At 51.5% G+C, this 15,544-nt stretch overlaps 2 protein-coding genes across 2 annotated transcripts in view; both read right to left on the reverse strand.

The window, feature by feature from the left end:
- The window catches only part of CCM2 (CCM2 scaffold protein), a 247,433-nt gene that overhangs the window by 167,601 nt on the left and 64,288 nt on the right, over nt 1–15,544 (reverse strand). The gene's annotated exons all lie outside the window — the stretch shown is intronic.
- LOC134405513 (cyclin-dependent kinase 5 activator 1-like) lies at nt 13,406–14,353 on the reverse strand. The gene has a single exon (XM_063137120.1). It carries the CDS (start codon nt 14,351–14,353, stop codon nt 13,406–13,408), a length of 948 nt encoding a protein of 315 aa, XP_062993190.1.

A 15,544-nucleotide genomic window follows, 5' to 3' on the forward strand; every position in this document is an offset into this window, starting at 1 on the left:
TTTAGGGTGGATTCGATGGCCTTGTAGGCCCCTTCCAACTCTGCTATTCTATGATTCTATGATACAGAATGCATTGTGTTTGTTACTGGATTATGTCAGAGCACCCACGCACCTCTGGCGTGTGATCAGTCCGGCGTGTGCAGTTTCCAGGCACGACAGGCCTGCAGCATGTTATCTTCACAGGACTCATCCATCCGTCCCCACACTTGTCCTTAGAAACCCACGCCTGTTTGCTCCGCCAGATACATCCCATCAAAGCATGCATGGCCTTGGATGGTGAAGATCTGAACTCATCAGCACATGCCTCCCACGTCTGCACATACCCTGATGGGATCGCTGGTGAAGAATTGTTCAGCAGAACCTATTTTGGGCAATCAACTTTCCTGCGAGTTCAAAATCCACTCGGCTCTTAAGAAATGGTTTGATGTTTTCCTGCTTCCAGCCGTCCTCCATTTTAACAAGCTTGTTTGGCACCTTGAGAGTTTTCAGGTCAAATCTGCCTTGTCCGATGCTGAAAATAACATTTTCCGGCATGGTTCTGCCTTGTTTTAAAAAGATGACCTGGCAAAGTGTGTGGGACTTCAAAGGGCAAATGCATTAGACTCAGGAAGATTGAGGAAATGACTGGTTAAAAGCCTCCCGCCTGCCTCAGTGGTAGAGGGGTGGCCAGGTGTCCTCTTTCACAGAGGACAGTCCTTTCTCTGAAAGTCTGTCTGTCCAATTCTAGTTTAAAGAGAATCATAGAATCATAGAATAGCAGAGTTGGAAGGGGCCTACAAGGCCATCAAGTCCAGCCCCCTGCTCAATGCAGGAATCCGCCCTAAAGCATCCCTGACAGATGGTTGTCCAGCTGCCTCTTGAAGGCCTCTAGTGTGGGAGAGCCCACAACCTCACCAGGCAACTGATTCCATTGTCGTACTGCTCTAACAGTCAGGAAGTTTTTCCTGATGTTTTTCTAGAAAGAACCCTAAAAACTATTGCCCTTCCAGCCATTAGCACCTGGACAGCAGGCTGAGCAAGTAGGCATGCAGGCCACCTGGTCACAGTCTTCCCACCAGGGTGAGATGTCCTGCACTTCAATTTCAATAGTAATACTTGTTTCTAAATTTGCATATATTCATATAAATTAGCATGTGCAAGTTTTGTTAAAATGTGTGTCTTCTTTTTGGGTGATGAATGTTTTCCTTTTTCATTGGTTGGCCATCCCAATGCTAGAGAACATCCACCTTCATGCAGAAGGTCCCAGGGTTCAGCCCCTGACATCTCTAGTTAAAAAATGGGGAAGGTGTAGAACAGCCTTCCTCAACCTGGGGCGCTCCAGATGTGTTGGACTGCATCTCCCAGAATGCCCCAGCCAGCAATTCCCAGAGCATTCTGGGAGTTGTAGTCCAACACATCTGGAGCGCCCCAGGTTGAGGAAGGCTGGTGTAGAAGATCTCAGGTTCAGCCTCCAACTAAACGAATTTCAGGCAGCCAGGCTGGAAAGGGCCTTGCTCTGCCAGAAATGCCAGTGCGTCCTCAGTAGACCAGGGGACCCCAACCTTTTTGGACCCATGAGCCCGTTTGGGAATTTGAGAAACTGCTGTGGGCACCGACACAAAATGGAGGATGTGGCTGGTCACATAATGGCTTCTGTGGGGACCTGGCTAGTTAAATGAGGTGGTGGTGGGGGATAGTGAAGGTGGGGGCTGGGAAGGTGGAGAATAGTGAGGTAAAGGGGTGGAGGAAGGAGAGAAAGAGGAGATAAGGGGAGACCAAGGCTAGTAGGGTGACCCTATGGAAAGGAGGACTGGGCTCCTGTATCTCTAATAGCTGTATAGAAAAGGGAATTTCAACAAATGTCATTTCTAGGCATGCAGCACCTGGTGAAATTCCCGCTTCATCACAACAGTTAAAGCTGCAGGAGCTATGCTAGAGTGACCAGATACAAAAGAGGGCAGGGCTCCTGCCGCTTTAACTGTGGTGATGAAGCGGGACATTTCACCAGGTGCTGCATGCATAACAACGACACCTGCTGAAATTCCCTTTTCTATACAACTGTTAAAGATACAGGCGCCCGGTCCTCCTTTCCATGTGATGACCCTAAACAGCTGTGGGAGAGAAATAGTGGTAGAGGCTGGGAGTGAAGAGAGAGAGAGAGAGAGACTAAAGGGGAAATGTCTGTGTGGTTGGAAGACGGTTTGGATGGGGCCATGAACCAACTCTTCCCTTCCCGACTGTTGAACAGCTGACTAGCAGCAGGTTCAGGAACAGAAAGGAGAACCTGGCACCCTAGTTTTTCAAGTTTTTTTTTTAAATTAATGGGTCAGGAGGAGGAGGGCTTTGCAGATGCCACCTTGGGGACCCCTGGAGAAAACATCACTAGGCTATATGGGCCTGTGCTGTGATTTAATTCAAAACAGCTTCACACGGCCTAGAATTACCTGCTACAGATTCAAAGAGTTGAAAAAATGGGGTGTCGGAACTCGGGAACATTCACTCTACTTAAGAACATAAGAACATCAGAAGTGCCCTGATGCTGGATCAGACCCAGGGTCCGTCTAGTCCAGCACTCTGTTCACACGGTGGCCAAACAGCCATCGGCCAGGGATGAACAAGCAGGACATGGTGCAACAGCACCCTCCCGCCCATGTTCCCCAGCAACTGGTGCACACAGGCTTACTGCCTCGAATACTGGAGATAGCACACAACCATCAGGGCTAGTAGCCATGGATAGCCTTTGCCTCCAGGAACTTATCCAACTCTCTTTTAAAGCCATCCAGATTGGTGGCCATCACTACGTCTTGTGGTAGTGAGTTCCATACGTTAACTCTGCACCGTGTGAAGAAGTCCTTCCTTTTATCTGTCCTGAATCTCCCACCCACCAGCTTCATGGGAATGACCCCATTGGGTTCTAGTATTTTGAGAGAGGGAGAAAAATGTCTCTCTCTCCACATTCTCCATACCATGCATAATTTTGTCCGCCTCTATCACACCTCCCCTTAGCCTCCTTAAATAGAGATGGCGCTTTTGAAATTCTCCAAAGCAGTTCAGTTCTCTTAGGGGGGATCTACACTGCTGCTTTAAAGCACTATAAAGTGCTTTATAACAGCTTTGACAACAGTTGGGGCCCAGGACACACTGCGTATACAGTTTTCAAAACGTTTTCAAAGTGCTTTAAAGCACTTTAAAAGCAGTAGTGTAGATCCCCCCTTAGTCATCCGACCTAGAATGAGGACAAATATGTATTTCTTTTTACACTTGTGTGTTTTATCAGATCCTTTAAATCGCCACACCCCCATCCACATCCCTCAGAATTTCCTCAGCAGGGTTTGGTGCCACCTTGCAAGCAAATACATGATTTGTCAGAACACACCGAGTGGCATTGGGACATCTGACTGAAGAGGGTAAAACCCTCCGCTCCAAAAAGGCTCTGTATATTCTTTCATCCTGGTCCGGTGTTTATTCACAAGTCTGTTGTATGAACTCCAGGTCTCCTTCAAGGGTTCTACCTCTATGCTTTCTGGAAGCTCACAACTGTTAAAGAAAATAACTCCCTTTGCACATGGTAATGGGACAGATCACTGCTATACTGCTATACTGGAGGTCCTGAAATCAGCACATGGATTATTTATTTAATTATTTATTTATTTAATTACATTTTTATACTGCCCAATAGCCGAAGCTCTCTGGGCGGTTCACAAAAATCATTATTAATCAGTTACCTAGGGTGATTAAACTTGGGGGGGACACACACATCCACACGACTAAAACCTACGAAGATTAGTGGATTTACATCAGCCCAGTGTGGGTTTACACCAGCCCAAGTGGGCTTCCTCCAGATGTGCTGGACTGCACCTCCCATCATTCTGTGGCTGGGAATGATGAGAGCGGCAGTCCAACTCATCTGGAGGAAACCCACTTGGGGAAAGGTGATTTAACATGTATGAAGAATGTGTGTTTGTGTGTGATTTTTCTCCTTTAAAACACACATGAACGGGACCTTCAGATCTGCACTTCATCCAAGCGCTGTATGCCAGCCTCCTGGGATACTGGGACACTGGAAACTAAGCCCTATGAAGAGAGACTGAAAGAACTGGGCAGGTTTAGCCTGGAGAAGAGAAGATTGAGGGGAGACATGAGAGCACTCTTCAAATACTTAAAAGGTTGTCACACAGAGGAGGGCCAGGATCTCATCTCGATCCTCCCAGAGTGCAGGACACGGAATAACGGGCTCAAGTTAAAGGAAGCCAGATTCCGGCTGGACATCAGGAAAAACGTCCTGACTGTTAGAGCAGTACGACAATGGAACCAGTGACCTAGGGAAGTTGTGGGCTCTCCCACACTAGAGGCCTTCAAGAGGCAGCTGGACAACCCTCTGTCAGGGATGCTTTAGGGTGGATTCCTGCATTGAACAGGGGGTTGGACTCGATGGCCTTGTCGGCCCCTTCCAACTCTGCTATTCTATGATTCTATGGTTTCACAAGAGTGCCTGCAATGTGCCCCTCGGATGGTGCAGCATGAAATGGCAACATCCTCATCTAAGATAGACACAGCAAAAGCGTTACTTGGCATCCCCCATGCTGGCTAGGAGATGCTGGGAGTTGTGATCCATCACATCTGGAAGGCACCAAGTTGGGGAATGGTGCTTTGGTGCAAGCTTCACAGCCAGATGTGCCTCACCCCCTACCACCAAGTTTAAATCAGAACACATTCTTCTTTAAAAAAGAAAAAAGGGGGGAAAGGGCCTCCCATATTTTTCAGTTTGAATTTTTATTTTGCATAAAGTGCCATGGTCAATGATATCCACCCCACCCACCCACCACCACCCACGCAAGGTAACCCCCCCCTTCCATACCACTAGAAAGAAGGCCCCCCTCTGCTTCCCCGCAACGCTTACAGGTCAATACAACGTAGAAATCGAACATTTAGGCAAGTCTTACATAGTAAATATTACACACACAGATTTCAAACACCTTCCGTAGAGAGGGGAAAAACCACTTGCATTGTTGTTGTCTTTTAACAAACTTTTAAGAAGCCTTTGGGTTCCTCATTCCACATAGGCAGGTTTGTGAGTGGCGACGCGCGTCCTCGCTAACCTGGCCTCGCAGCGCTCGGTCTTCCGTCTTCCTCGCGCTCCGAAGCTACCGGCCTTCGCAGCAACAACAGGTGTCAGAAGTGTTCTTGGCCTGAGACAATCAAGGGGAGAGTTTTCTATTCACATATTGTGTTTCAGACTTCTTCCTCAACTGCTCTCAGGGTTGCTGCCAAAATCCAGCTGGAGAAATAAATAAGAGATCCGAAAGGAAAAAAAGTGCCTCATCTTAAAAATAAAAGTCCGGTCCTATCCCACTTGGGAAACGGATCAGGTCTTTTCACCCTAGCTGTCCTGTCCCATGCTCTGGGGGATGTTTTGGGGGATAGCACATACCAATGTGTAGGAGACATCAAACCCCACCCCACTCCTTTTTATATTTACAAACCAAACAATTCTAAAAAGGAACCACATGAATGAAAGGAGAGAAAGAAAGACAAAAAATTTTTTTAAATAGATCTTCTCAACATGCACAAGGTCCACTTTCCCTGTAGGAAACCTATTTACACGATTATGTACAGATCAGCATTTACACCTAGGGGGAAATGCTGGTTTAGCAGCAGCCGGGTGGGATAAAAATCTCCCAGACCCCCAAGCATTCATCGTCTCTTTGACTGGTGTGCGTGTAATCTTTAGGGCTCACCTACATGGCTCTCCTTTTGAGGCTGGAGAATACTGCTTCAGGGTTCCTGCTCCACACACTGGTCCCATTGTCATCAAGGGTGGGACCAGCGTGGAGTATGGACACCGGGCTACCTGCCTCCGTTATTACTACAACAATAACAACAATAAAAAGTCAACGTCAAATTATGTTTCAAGGAATGCCGGATCCTGCAACTTCTATAAATTATACAAATTAGGAAAAATGGGGTTAGCCAGGTTCAAACCCATCAGGACTAGAAACTTGGCAAATCTGTTTCTTTCTTTCTTTCTTTTTTTTCTTTAAAGCTGAGGTTATTAGGATGCTGAATTTGGTGCCCAGTACCAATTTCTGTGCTTATTCGGTGTAGTCATGGAATACACGCGGGCTTGGCTACACTGTCCAAACAGATTGCTTCCCCCAGGTCTCTGTAGAGCTGTCCCAAAGGAACAGACTCCCACCTTTACCCAGGTTGCTTCCTGGGCTCCAGTTCTGGATCAGGAGGGCCAAGAAGCCGTTATCTGGACCGGCTTTGAATTGCAGAGTTTGGATCTTTTATAAAAAGAAGTCGTCGACCAAAGCCCATATTACGGACACGGATACTCTCGGGTATAAAAATATATGTATACAGTTCGTACCGACACAGTAGGTGTGTCGCCTCTATGACGTGGGCCTTCTAGAACCAGCATCTAAGCGCTTCTCTCTAGCTATGCAAATATATTCTACGAGTGCCCAGCATGTACAGAGAAGCACATGCTTTGCATGTATAAGGAACTCAGGTTCAAGCCCTGGAATCGCCAACAAAGGGGATCTCAGCTTGCAAGGGCCACAATCCTGGGGAGATGCTACCCAGCAGGGCAGACGATACGAGTCAAGGAGGACCCTGTGCTCAACAGAAAGGTGGATTCTACACGTTTCTGTAACTGGGGAGAAAGCTCTTGCATACTACAAGAGATGGGTAGCTTAACAGAGGGGTCGTGGCTCAGTGGTAGAGCACACAGTCGGCATGCCGAAGGTCCTGGTTCCATTCTAGACATCTCCCCATAGGGCTGGAAAAATTCCTGCCCCAAACCCCAGAGCACCACTGCTGCCAGTCAGTGTCAACAATACTGGCTTAGATGGACCACAGGTATGACAGCTTCCTAGGCACCTATGATTACCATGGAATTAGCCAAACCAACGCCAGCCACAACTGCATGCTTACACACCACCAAGAAGGCCTGCCGGCAAACTCCTGACGAACCCAGCAGCTGGGAATGCGTGACTCAATAGACCCCACGGCAATCGCTGGCGTCGCCCTCCCCTTGCCCAAGAACCGTGGTGGCGGTGAATGTGCCAGCCAGTGGCCACAGTGATGGCAGATGGGCTAGGCAGTATCAGGTCCCGTGACTGACAGAGGGTGGCGACAACGGAGTGGGGAAAAGGACAGGTCCCGCCCTACCACCAATCTCCAGTTCTCACATGTGTGCTCACACCGTCACGTAGAGAGACTTCGGCCGTAGCAAGACCTAAGGTTTAGCCCAGGATTGTCCTGGGGTCGAACCTGTTCGTCTAAGTGCCACACAGGGAAGCCAGCGCTCAGGCAGGGACAAACCGGGGATGATCCTGGGATAAACCTTAGGTCTAGCTACGGCCTTCGGCAGCCTCCCCACACGTCCTTTGAAATTTAACACATGGCTGTTTAGCATTCCAGCCACCCACCCACACACCCCGGTCCAGTTCTCCACCCACCCACACCCACCACAACAGGCAGTCAGTATCTGATGCTCACTGAGCATGCCCGGTCCTCTCTGAGCTATTTGGGGGGTTTCCCCCCACCTCCTAAGAGTCTTTTCTTCCTGATGTTGTTTTGAACTTCAGCGTTCTTCCAAAACTGCTGATTCCTCCTTCGAGTGTGTGAGTGTGCAGTGGGGGGGTGGGGATTTTTGAGGATGGGCACTCAGGGAATGGGTTCACTATTAGAGTCTAAGGCAGCCTTCCTCAACCTGGGGTGCTCCAGATGTGTTGGACTACAACTCCCAGAATGCCCCAGCCAGCTGGGGCATTCTGGGAGATGCAGTCCAACACATCTGGAGCGCCCCAGGTTGAGGAAGGCTGGTCTAAGGCTTTTCGATCTAGCTCAAGCCCAATTCAAACTAAACCGGCAGAACTGTCCAGACAGAGAGAGGGTCAGTCCGCAAGTCATGAGTGCAACAGCACCGTCCCGCCCATAGTCCCCAGCAACTGATATACAGAGGCATACTAGGTAGTATGTAGCCATCAGGACTAATAGCAATTGCTACCCTTCAGAATCATAGAATCATAGAATAGCAGAGTTGGAAGGGGCCTACAAGGCCATCGAGTCCAACCCCCTGCTCAATGCAGGGATCCACCCTAAAGCATCCCTGACAAATGGTTATCCAGCTGCCTCTTGAAGGCCTCTAGTGTGGGAGAGACCACAACCTCCCTAGGTCACTGATTCCATTGTTGTACTGCTCTAACAGTCAGGAAGTTTTTCCTGATGTCCAGCTGGAATCTGGCTTCCTTTAACTTGAGCCCGTTATTCCGTGTCCTGCACTCTGGGAGGATCAAGAAGAGATCCTGGCTCTCCTTTTAAGTATCTGAAGAGTGCTATCATGTCTCCCCTCAACCTTCTCTTCTCCAGGCTAAACATGCCCAGTTCTTTCAGTCTCTCTTCATAGGGCTTTGTTTTCAGACCCCTGATCATCCTGGTTGCCCTCCTCTGAACACGCTCCAGCTTGTCTGCGTCCTTCTTGAATTGTGGAGCCCACAACTGGACGCAATACTCTAGATGAGGCCTAACCAGGGCCGAATAGAGGAACCAGGACCTCACGCGATTTGGAAGCTATACTTCTATTCATGCAGCCCAAAATAGCATTGCCCTTTCTTGCAGCCATATCGCACTGTTGGCTCATATTCAGCTTGTGATCTACAACAATTCCAAGATCCTTCTCGTTTGTAGTATTGCTGAGCCAAGTATCCCCCATCTTGTAACTGTGCATTTGGTTTCTATTTCCTAAATGTAGAACTTGGCATTTTTCCCTATTAAATTTCATTTTGTTAAATTTCATTCTCCTTATCCTCCATGAATTTTTTCCAATCCCCTTTTAAATCCATCCAAGTCGATGGCCAGCACAACTTGTGGAAGCAAATGCCATAATTTAACTATGAGAACAGAAGAAAACAGGCCGTAATTTATGGTTAGGGAATGGTTTCCTTCTCTCTCTCTCCCTCTCTTTTAATTAATTATAAAAAGAAAATCAAGGTGGTAGTGGTGGTTCCTGTGAATATTTGCTGTTCCCTTACTGTGTCAGTTTTTATCATATACGTTTGACTGTCGTATTTATTTATTTTTAAAAACATTTGTATCATGGGGATCTCAGGGTGGCGTACAGATAAAATCAGAACCATATAAACATAAATAATTTGCACAGCTAAGAATGTATTAAACTGTAGGCCGCCTTGGCAGAGCTGAAAGGTGGCCTAGAAATACATTAAATAAATAACTAATCTGTATTTTTTCATTTCCTACAGGTTTTCAGGGACAACAAGAGACCTTTTTTGCATAATACTTCATGCCAAGGAGAAAGAAAGGTATTGTTCTTTAATAATGAAGCCCTTTCATCGGGTGAAGGAGTTAATGCAAACGTTGTTGTTTTTAATCTAGATTCTAAACTGAAGGCTCACACACAACACCTCTCTCTGTTACTGGTTCAGCTGCAATTTTCAAATTTTGTCAGTTGCCATGGAAATCAACAAGAGATAGATTTATTTTTCCCCTTTCCCGAGGCAATCATATCTAAATAACCCAATTTTTCATCCAACGTGCTTTTTTCTTCTTCTTTAAATGGCAGCCAACTAGTTATGCTTCTAGCTTGTATTTGTTCCTCTGTTGGGGAAAGGAAGGCTACAAGCCTAAAATGGTTGTCCTCTAATTTAATTGTCGTGGAGTTTCCCTCAAGGAACTGGAGAGGCAGTGTGGTGTAGTGGCTAAGGTGATGGACTGGGAGTCGGGAGATCCGGGTTCTAGTCCCCACTCGGCTGTGGAAACCCACTGGGTGACTTTGGGCCAGTCACAGACTCTCAGCCCAACCTACCTCACAGGGCTGTTGTTGTGAGGATAACATGGAGGGGAGGAGGAGGATTATGTGCACCGCCTTGGGTTCCTTGCAGGAAGACAGGCAGGATATAAATATAATTAATTAATTAATTAATAATAAAGTAACTCAGGGAATGGTAGGAGTTTGAAGATGCTGAGAATTCTCTAATGGGGCCTGATGCTGCCACGGGATCGTCTCTCAGACGTGGAGCACAGCCTTTGCAGGCAGAACGTCCCTCGTTCAATCCCTAGCCTGACCGGTTAAAGAAGAATGAGACAGCTGGCCATGGGAAGAAACCTCCAGAGCAGAGGCCCTACCCGAGACCCTGGAAAGCCAGAAAACAATACTGGGGCAACAAGCTGAATAGGAGCCAACAGTGCGATATGGCTGCAAGAAAGACAACTGCTATTTTGGGCTGCATTAATAGAAGTATAGCTTCCAAATCGCGTGAGGTACTGGTTCCTCTCTATTCGGCCCTGGTTAGGCCTCATCTAGAGTATTGCGGCCAGTTCTGGGCTCCACAATTCAAGAAGGATGCAGACAAGCTGGAGCGTGTTCAGAGGAGGGCAACCAGGATGATCAGGGGTCTGGAAACAAAGCCCTATGAGGAGAGACTGAAAGAACTGGGCCTGTTTAGCCTGGAGAAGAGAAGATGGAGGGGAGACATGATAGCACTCTTCAAATACTTGTGAGGTTGTCACACAGAGGAGGACGAGGATCTCTTTTCAATCTTCCCAGAGTGCAGGACACGGAATAACGGGCTCAAGTTAAAGGAAGCCAGATTCTGGCTGGATGAGGAAAAACTTCCTGTTAGAGCAGTGCGACAATGGAACCAGTGACCTAGGGAGGTTGTGGGCTCTCCCACCCTAGAGGCCTTCAAGAGGCAGCTGGATGCCAGCTGCCAGGGATGCTTTAGGGTGGATTCCTGCACTGAGCGGGGGGTTGGACTCGATGGCCGTAGAGGCCCCTTCCGACTCTACTCTTCTATGGGCTCGAGGGGCTGAGAGTTGGAAGGCAACCATTCACGTGGTTTGGGGAGGGCTCCCCGATACGGGTGGCCAGGCGCAACGGACTGGGCTTCTGTTTCGATTCTTAGCTATGCAGCAGAGAACGTTCCGGCTTGCGCGCCTTGCCATGTCATAGTTGCCCAGGCCTAATCTACAACAAACAGGATATTGCACTATGCAAGCAGTAAGAAAGCAGTATATAAAAGGCAGGAGCCACACCAAGCAGGATATAGCGGTATGAAAGCGGTATACGGTATGTGTCAGTGGGCCCCAACAGTGGTCAGTGCACTTCAATACCGCTATAAAGCAGTCGTGTGGCTCCTGCCTGTTTTATGCCGCTTTGATAGTGCAGGATCCTGCTTGGTGTAGATGAGGCCCATGTCGGCACAGAGGATGGCCCCTGGCTGATTGGACAAAAAGCCCGGATGACTGTGGTTTCCCCCAAATGGACTCTGTTTATCACAAGACTGCTGTATTTTGCATGCAAGGTGTCTCTGGAGCTAACCGGAGCAAGGAGAACCTCCATCCACGCAAAGATATGGACTAAGAGTGGAAATGGGGAGAGAGAGAGAGAGAGAGAGAACCGGGGAGCCCCTGAGCCTGAGTGAGGGAAACCAGAAATCAGGTTCCACCATGTTCCAATCACTGGCAAATTGGAAAAACAAGTTATTCATTTCACTGCTGTGATGTCAGTTCCCTTGGTTGGCTCTACATGTAGCGCAGAGATTCATGCCCATTTGGGCACAACAAGGCCGGTGCCACAGGTCCATGTGAAAGACTCCTGCTGTAACTTCCTTTCTAATATATCTTTCACCCTCACCCTGAGGTTGCAAGGAGGACAAATTCCACGAGAGGGGCCACCCAAATATAACCCGGCTGCCTCGTACCCTGATCGCATACCAGTTGTTTGCACCCCAGATTCATACCGGCTTAACAGTCATTCTCTCACCCCAGGGAACCCTGGGAATTGTAGTTCTGTGAAGGGTGCTCATAAAACTACATTTCCCAGGGTTCCTGGGGGATAGATGTGACAGCTACCCTGGCATCACTACCCTGGTGATGCAGGTTGGTAGTATCCTCGGTGAATCTAGACCAGCCTTCCTCAACCTGGGGTGCTCCAGATGTGTTGGACTGCATCTCCCAGAATGTCCCAGCCTGGGGCATTCTGGGAGTTGTAGTCCAACACATCTGGAGCGCAACAGGTTGAGGAAGGCTGATCTAGACATTCACATGAAAAATTCCCAATTCTGCGTGGGGAAACCACACGTACCGCAAACATAAAGAGGAACTCCCCCCCCCTGCCCCCCTAGCCTGCTGGCATTTGGTTCCATTTTAAAGGAGGAGACATTTATCGGGAATGCAGGATGACAGATTACTGCCCTAAGACATGATAGATCCCAGAGAAGTTGCCCCGAGCTCATTTCTGATGGCCTCGGAGGATGGCTGGAGTGCAAGTCTTTGATAGCGCACGGCTATGTGCAACCCAACCACTGCACACCCGTCTCCCCAGCAACACGGCCTAGGATCCTGGGGCGCGTTTCTCGAGTCGTACGCCGCTTCTTTGCCACCGCTACTAATGCTGCTGCCACGAAGCGACCACTTCCCTGGTTTGTGCGGTCAGGCCAGGCCCGATTACACCTCCTGGCTCGGACAGCTTGCAGGGCATCTCGCTCCCACGCCTCTGCTCTGCACAAAAGCCAAACCCCAAATAGCAACAGAAGCCAAAAGGCGCCACAAGCGGCTTCTTCCAGTCACAGCCAGGACCACAATCGCACAGCCACGCTTCGCGGGAGCCGCTCGCTCGTTCTACGAAGCAGGATTTTGATGGCGCGTCAGCAGCCGGTGCAAAGGGGCTGACGCGGGTGCAGGTGGAATCCAAGCAGCGCGAGCAGCTGAAAATCACAGGGAGGCGCAATAATAATAATAATAATAATAATAATAATAATAATAATAATTTAAAGAGCCAGAGTCCACCTCCACATCGACATAGCAAATCAGAGGCCAAGGTGAATGGGCCAATCTGTGAATGTGTGTGTGTGTGTTTGCCTTTTAGATCCGGTCCAATCTTTAACATTTCTTTCGGGATATTTTTTCCTTCTTTCCAGAATGTTATTTTTGGCAGTCTGTAGAAGATAAAATTAATAAGCCATAATAATAATAATAATAATAATAATAATAATAATAATAATAAAGGAATGGGGCAGGAGAACTGACTGGCGTTTTAAAAAATGATTGCCAATGTCCAAACGTCCACGGTGGTGCCCCCCCTGCCCCCACCATTCCAGCAAAAAGCCACACAAAAGGATGTAATTCTCTTGGCCTCGGCATCTCTCCCTCTCCCCCGCACCGGCACCCCCCCCGCCCCCCGCAGCAACAACACCCTTTTCGTGCTGCAGCATTGTCTGGCTCACTGCAGCGAAAGCGGGGGGGTGTGTGCGTGTCTTGATTTCGGCAAATATTTGGCCTGTCCTTCTGGCTCGAAGGGAGCCTCCATCCCAAGCAGAAGAGGCTGAGCATCCCTTGCTCATCGGGGACTACTCAAGGGCCGGCCGCCCCCCTTGACCCAAGCAGGTCCACCAGCCAGTCACCGGTCCAGGACCCGGGCGAAGTCCTCGTGGGCGCCGTTGCCTTCGTTTTTGAGGTCGGCAAAGATCTGGGTGAAGTAGTGCGGGTCGGCGTTGATCCGGAGCATCTTGGCACTCATGGCGTTGATGATGCGAAGGCAGCGGTTCCAGAAGGCGTCCTTGGAGGCCTCCACCAGGAAGGGCTTCAGCGGGTAGGAGATCTCGTTGCCCATGTAGGAGTAGGACAGGTAGAGGCAGGTGAGCAGGGCGGCCTGGAGCTCGTGCTCGCTGGCCACCACGTCCCCGTCGATCATCTCGCGGCACAGCAGGTAGACGAAGACCACGTTGGCGGGCGTGACGAAGGCCTGGTCCTGCCAGCCCTGGAGCAGGAGCGAGCGGTCCACGCTGCGCAGCCACAAGATGGGCTCAGTGGGCGAGAGGTGCTTGAGGCGGAAGCAGCGCCGGCTCAGGAACTCGCCCAGGCACTTCAGCAGCTCGCTGGTGGAGGCCTGGACCACCACCCGGCGCGGGGAGGGGGCCGTGCCCCCGGCAGCACTGCCGGGCTTGAGCGAGGAGGCCGAGGTGGTGGAGATGCGCTTGGAGCTCAGGGGGGCCAGCGGCTGGCCGCCCCCCTCGTAGCTGGCGAGGTTGGCGCACGAGAGGGACTTCTTGGCGTTCTCGTGGTTGAGCAGGGCCACGTCCTTGGCGTGGTGGTAGTTGTTGTTGTTGTTGTTGGACGGGCCTTTGCCGCCGCCGGCCCGGGAGCCTTTCTTCTTGGTGGAGGCCACCAGCCTCTTCCAGGTCAAGGCCGGGATGAACATGGAGTGGCGCTTGAGGCCCTTCTCGGCCTTCTGCCCGCCGCCCTTGGTGCTGGCCAGGCCCGGGTAGTGGGCCAGGGAGCTGGAGGAGCCGTCGTCGTAGAGGCTGGCTTTCCGGAGCCCCGGGGAGAGGGACAACACCGTGCCCATGGCGGCGGGGAGGGCAGGAAAAGGGGCCAAGGCCGGGCCGTCAGCCGAGTCAAAGCAGCCCAGGCGGAGGCAATTCCCCAGGCCGGCTCCAAGGGATCCGCGGAGGCGCTGGTCTCATGGCCAAAGTCCGGCCTGGTCCGGCATGGCGAGCGGAAGCCGTGGCTGGAACGCCTTACTCGCAAGGAGACCTTCGGCCGGGGCCTGACCCGCGGGGCCACAAAGCCGTCACGACGCTCTGCAGCCTCCGCCGCCGCGTTGGGCGCCACCAGCTCTCAGGCCCTGCTCCTCCGGCAGCCCCGGGGGCGAAGTCCTTCCCCGCCTCCTCAACTTGGCCCCTGCGATTCAGGCGCAAAAAAAGCCCCGCCAGCAGCTGCGGGTCGTGGGGGCGCTCCGGGGGTTGGGGGGGCGCCGTCTTTCAACGTCCGGACCCCGCGAGGGCGGCAAGCGGGGCGGTCGCGGCTTCCGGAGACGGTGCGGAGCCCCGCGCTTTGCGGCAGCCGCGTTGCACCGAGCCCAGGCGCGGGGAGCGCGTCGATCCACGGCAGGCTCGGGCGCCGGATCGCCTCCCGGGCGTAGCGGGGTGTGTGTGTGGGGGGGGGTCCGTTACGCTTCCCGCCTCCCTCGGCTGCTCGTCTCCGACCGGCGCTCCCCGATGGGCCCCATCCGGCCTGCGGGCCTGGTCGCGCCGCGGCTGCCCTCGCCTCCTCCGGACCCGTTAAAGGCGCTGCTGCTGCTGCTGCTGCGGCATCCCGGGGCAGTTGCGCCGCCGCCGCCGCCGCCGCCGCCACACGCCGATCCTCGAAACGCCCAGCCGGTCGTCTTCTCCGTGCAAACGGCAGCGCCGGACCGGGGCCTTGCGGGGGTGGGTGGGGGTGGGATCGATGAAGGGAGGGGGTCCGATCTCCCTCCCTCCCCCTCTCTCTCTCCCTCTCCCTCTCCCAGCCCCCCTGCGATGCCCGGCTCCGCAGTCGATGCTACACAAGCGCAGACGGGGCTCCCTCGGCCGACCCCCCCCCCCGCTTCACGTCCTGCCGCTCCACCCAAAGAACGGTTTAAGGTTCACGGGGGTGGGGGTGGGGGGAGCAATGTTCTGCCCGGGGCGCTTCGCCAGCCGCTTTCCTGGGCGCAAATGCGCGGGGGGGGGAGGGGGAGAAGGGGGGAGCCCCCCACAAACCTCCCAACGCAGCCGAT

Source organism: Elgaria multicarinata, chromosome 1 (assembly GCF_023053635.1).
Source record: "Elgaria multicarinata webbii isolate HBS135686 ecotype San Diego chromosome 1, rElgMul1.1.pri, whole genome shotgun sequence".
Taxonomy (NCBI): domain Eukaryota; kingdom Metazoa; phylum Chordata; class Lepidosauria; order Squamata; family Anguidae; genus Elgaria; species Elgaria multicarinata.